Source organism: Halichoerus grypus, chromosome X (assembly GCF_964656455.1).
Source record: "Halichoerus grypus chromosome X, mHalGry1.hap1.1, whole genome shotgun sequence".
Lineage (NCBI taxonomy): Eukaryota > Metazoa > Chordata > Mammalia > Carnivora > Phocidae > Halichoerus > Halichoerus grypus.
The window spans coordinates 44,166,963-44,172,315 of NC_135727.1; the positions used below are offsets into that span (position 1 = coordinate 44,166,963).

At 48.1% G+C, this 5,353-nt stretch overlaps 1 protein-coding gene and 1 pseudogene across 1 annotated transcript; one reads left to right on the forward strand and one right to left on the reverse strand.

Annotated features, from left to right (window-relative positions):
• Nucleotides 1-2,278: 2,278 nt before the first annotated feature.
• LOC118552442 (histone H2B type W-T-like) lies at nt 2,279-2,817 on the reverse strand. Its single transcript, XM_036118875.2, has one exon. It carries the CDS (start codon nt 2,696-2,698, stop codon nt 2,279-2,281), a length of 420 nt encoding a protein of 139 aa, XP_035974768.2. The 5' UTR covers nt 2,699-2,817.
• Nucleotides 2,818-3,342: 525 nt separating this feature from the next.
• On the forward strand, nt 3,343-3,865 carry LOC144380375 (histone H2B type W-T pseudogene; annotated as a pseudogene).
• Nucleotides 3,866-5,353: the final 1,488 nt, after the last annotated feature.

Below are 5,353 nucleotides of genomic sequence, written 5' to 3' on the forward strand. Positions count from 1 at the left end.
TCAAAGCTCCAGGCTCCAAGTCCCATTGGTTATACAAACTCACGGTATTCAGCCCTTCTGGTTTCCACAGCCAAACAGTATGGGTATTAGCGTCCCCCGTGTGAGCTCCCTGGTGCGAGGGCCCATTTCTCTGCCCTCTCCCCATGCACAGCTCCCTCCTTCCTGTGGGCAGCCTCCATCCACATTTCTGACCTTCCTAACCTTTCAGATGCAGCTTCCTCCCTATATTTAGTTGTGGGGTTTCTTCTTCCAGTCCTTGGGTTGCTCTCTGGTTTATTTAATATTTGAGGATGATATCTAGTTTTAAATGTGGGACAGGGTGAGCTCAGGCTCCTCCTATTCTGCCATCTTCCCAAGCTCTTCTGGATTCACGTTCCTAAAATGACTTTTTAAATAATATGATATGTACGAGACCAATGTGCATGAATAACTGAAAAACCACTGTAATTCATGTGGTCCAAAAAGGCATTTTGAACCAGCAGCACTCAGCATGATAGAAATTAAGTGACTTATGAAACAGAATTTTATTTTTCTAAATGGTCCACAGTCCTTTCTCTGAAAAGGCATATGGCTCTGAAAAGAATTTTGGCTTCAAAAATTTAGTTCCCCATGTAAATGGCAATTTCTAAGGACCCCCCACAGGGATTTACTGGCACTTCATTTTATGGTAGCTTTCCTTGGGTATTTATGCAGCAAAACCCCCATCCCATTTCATATCCCTTTGGCTTTATCTCTCGTCTAATGGGCTCAAGAAAAGGTTGGATTGCTCTAGTTTACCTAGCTTTTGTCTCACTGTTTGGCTCAGAGTGACACCTTTCACAGGTTTCTACATTCAAATCAAAGGTTATTTAGAATTTATTTTAAAAGTTCACATGGAACACACAGCGCACATGAAGAAATAGTGGGTTTTCCTGCAACCTGTAACAGATTTCAAAGGATTGAAGCCCCCACCCCTCCCCCCGCCAGTGTGTTCTTCCTTCACAGATATATAGGAAGCTAGAAGTCAATTAAATGGAAAGCACTTGGATAATCACCAACTACTTTGAAATTCAGCATGTACCTAAAGGAAAAGGAAACAAAGAAAGGAAAAAAAACCATGCACCAAGAAGAAAAACACAATGAGCCTTAAAGTGCATTACCATTACCCTCAGTCTTCCTATCCATCAAATCACTTGAGGTAGAGGAAGGATTCACCTTAGTTCTCTTAATTGCCAAACAGCCTCCTCTTATTTTGATGTAAAACCATAGGGACAGGTCCCACTGTGACATCTGCATGTTTACACTTCAACCACCCTGGTTGAAAGGAAGAGCTTCAACAGAAACCCACAGGCACACGGACAATCACACCACCTTCCCCCTCAATCTCCAGGCTGCATGACACAGGAAGGCTGTTATTGGTTCAGCCCTAGTCACCCCACCACCCTTTGGGCCAATGGCCGTGGATCCTGCGCTGCCAGTTGCTTATTGGCTGCTGCTAGCGGAGGCTGGGAGCACAGCTGCTCTCATTGGATGACCCCGTCATCCAGGCATAATTGCAGGGCAAGAAGCTTTTTGTGTCAAAAGGGAAAGATGATAGGCTCCCAAGGCACAGAATCAGATAAATTTGAATGAAGTAAAGTATGGCTTTCTCTTATTTTATTTATGTATTTATGTATTTATGTATTTATGTATGTATGTATTTATTTATTTATTTTTATTTTATTGTGTTTCGTTAGTCACCTAAAGTAGGCCTTTCCCAAGGTCGGGAGCTTGAGTAGGGCATGATTCTGCATAGTTTGAGTTTTCTGCATGGTGTTTGGGCCTTCTTTCATGTATTTCACTGAATTAGGATGAGGGGATACGTTGAGGGATTGTGAATGTTAAGTGTGACTTTTGTATCTGCTATAGCGCTTCACTTGTTGCTGTATCAACACACTCGAAAATTCTCTAGACGATACTACTCTACACAAGTGGGAGAAGGAGAATACCAAAGGCATGTAAAATTATTGTGGCCCCAACTGTGACGTAGAGTCCCGAAGACGCTGACCTGAAGGAATGGGCCACTTAGGAAAGTGATAAAATGCGACATGGTCAAGGAAAATCATAACAGACTGCAGCACACACATATATTAAAGTGGACTTGCGCACGGTAAAGGTGTTTGAAGAACGGGCAGAATGGCACAGGTCGAAACGCTAGAGTAGGTGGCACTCTGGAGAGTTACAGGTCTCTTTGTGCCAAGTGAGGTGGCTCTGAAAAGAGCCTTTGGTTTGCGAGGTGGTCAGGTGGTCCGGGGGCAGCTCATTTGCATCTGTTGAACATGATGACGGACTTGGTGGCCTCAGACACGGCATGCTTGCCAATCTCCCCGGGCAGCAGCAGGCGCACGGCTGTCTGGATCTCCCTGGAGGTGATGGTGGAGCGCTTCGTGGTGCGGAGCAGGTGAGAGGCCTCGCTGGTGATGCGCTCGAAGATGTCCTTGACGAAGGAATCCATGACGCTCACGGCCTCCTGCGAGAGGCTCAGGCCGTCGTGAATATGCCTCAGAACCCTGGCGAAGTAGGTGGCGAAACTGTCGGGGCAGCGGCGGCGGCCGCGGCGGCCGCGGCGGCGGCCTCCGCGCCTCGGCTGCTTCTGCTTCGGGCTCTTCGGGTCCGCTGCCGTGGGCTCCTCGGTGCCGAGGCTTTCCTCAGAAGAGGTCTCACAGCCAGGTTCAGCCATGTGGGGCTCGCCTTCCCGACAGCTCAGAAGGAAGGGCACTGGCGGCAGCTTGAGCAGCGCAGGCCCATTTATAGTCGCTTCATTTCCTGACGTCACCGGCAAGTCCTATCTGATTGGACAACATGCAAAACCAAGAAGCGGGTCACTGAGCCAGGTCCTGTCAGATCTGACTGCTTGCCCTCGAGCTTGACCTCTCTTCAGTCAGAGTCGGAATCAGGCGTCCTCTAATTTTCTTGTGACGGCCTCCAGAAAAAAGTTCAAACATTCCGTGTAAAGAAGTAGTGTACCTCCAGATGTCGGGTCACGATCTCAGGGTTGTGAAATACAGAGCAACTTCAGGCTCTGTGCTGAGCTTGGACCCCGCTTGGGAATCTCTCCCTCTCCCCCTGCCCATCCCCCTACTCCCCTCCCTCTCTCTCTGATTCTCTTTAAAAAAAAAATTTCATACTGGAAATCTGGAGGAAACTACACCTTTACAAGGAATGTTTGAACATTTTTCTGGAGGCCGTCACAAGAAAATTAGAGGACGCCTGATTCCGACTCTGACTGAAGAGACGTCAAGCTCGAGGGCAAGCAGTCAGATCTGACAGGACCTGGCTCAGTGACCCGCTTCTTGGTGTTGCATGTTGTCCAATCAGATAGGACTTGCCGGTGACGTCAGGAAATGAAGCGACTATAAATGGGCCTGCGCTGCTCAAGCTGCCGCCAGTGCCCTTCCTTCTGAGCTGTCGGGAAGGCGAGCCCCACATGGCTGAACCTGGCTGTGAGACCTCTTCTGAGGAAAGCCTCGGCACCGAGGAGCCCACGGCAGCGGACCCGAAGAGCCCGAAGCAGAAGCAGCCGAAGCGCGAAGGCCGCCGCCGTGGCCGCCGCGGCCGTCGCCGCTGCCCCGACAGTTTTGCCACCTACTTCCCCAGGGTTCTGAGGAATGTTCACGACGGCCTGAGCCTCTCGCAGGAGGCCGTGAGCGTCATGGATTCCTTCGTCAAGGACATCTTCGAGCGCATCACCAGCGAGGCCTCTCACCTGCTCCGCACCACGAAGCGCTCCACCATCACCTCCAGGGAGATCCAGACAGCCGTGCGCCTGCTGCTGCCCGGGGAGATTGGCAAGCACGCCGTGTCTGAGGCCACCAAGGCCGTCATCAGGTTCAACAGACGCAAATGAGCTGCCCCCGGACCACCTGACCACCTCGCAAACCAAAGGCTCTTTTCAGAGCCACCTCACTTGGCACAAAGAGACCTGTAACTCTCCAGAGTGCCACCTACTCTAGCGTTTCGACCTGTGCCATTCTGCCCGTTCTTCAAACACCTTTACCGTGCGCAAGTCCACTTTAATATATGTGTGTGCTGCAGTCTGTTATGATTTTCCTTGACCATGTCGCATTTTATCACTTTCCTAAGTGGCCCATTCCTTCAGGTCAGCGTCTTCGGGACTCTACGTCACAGTTGGGGCCACAATAATTTTACTTGCCTTTTGTATTCTCCTTCTCCCACTTGTGTAGAGTAGTATCGTCTAGAGAATTTTCGAGTGTGTTGATATAGCAACAAGTGAAGCGCTGTAGCAGATACAAAACTCACACTTACCCCATTCACAATCCCTCAACGTATCCCCTCATCCTAATTCAGTGAAATACATGAAAGAAGGCCCAAACACCATGCAGAAAACTCAAACTATGCAGAATCATGCCCTACTCAAGCTCCCGACCTTGGGAAAGGCCTACTTTAGGTGACTAACGAAACACAATAAAATAAAAATAAATAAATAAATACATAAATACATAAATACATAAATACATAAATAAAATAAGAGAAAGCCATACTTTACTTCATTCAAATTTATCTGATTCTGTGCCTTGGGAGCCTATCATCTTTCCCTTTTGACACAAAAAGCTTCTTGCCCTGCAATTATGCCTGGATGACGGGGTCATCCAATGAGAGCAGCTGTGCTCCCAGCCTCCGCTAGCAGCAGCCAATAAGCAACTGGCAGTGCAGGATCCACGGCCATTGGCCCAAAGGGTGGTGGGGTGACTAGGGCTGAACCAATAACAGCCTTCCTGTGTCATGCAGCCTGGAGATTGAGGGGGAAGGTGGTGTGATTGTCCGTGTGCCTGTGGGTTTCTGTTGAAGCTCTTTCTTTCAACCAGGGTGGTTGAAGTGTAAACATGCAGATGTCACAGTGGGACCTGTCCCTATGGTTTTACATCAAAATAAGAGGAGGCTGTTTGGCAATTAAGAGAACTAAGGTGAATCCTTCCTCTACCTCAAGTGATTTGATGGATAGGAAGACTGAGGGTAATGGTAATGCACTTTAAGGCTCATTGTGTTTTTCTTCTTGGTGCATGGTTTTTTTTCCTTTCTTTGTTTCCTTTTCCTTTAGGTACATGCTGAATTTCAAAGTAGTTGGTGATTATCCAAGTGCTAGTGAGCAATCATGGTGTAATGCTGTGGTTACTGAGATGAAGTAAGGGGATGGCTACTGCTTCACTACTTTGAAATTCAGCATGTACCTATAGGAAAAGGAAACAAAAAAAAGCCCATGCACCAAGAAGGAGAACACAATGGGTTTTAAAGTGCATTACCATTATCCTAAGTCCTCCTACCCATGAAATCACTTGAGGTAGAGGAAGGATTCACCTTAGTTCTCTTAATTGCC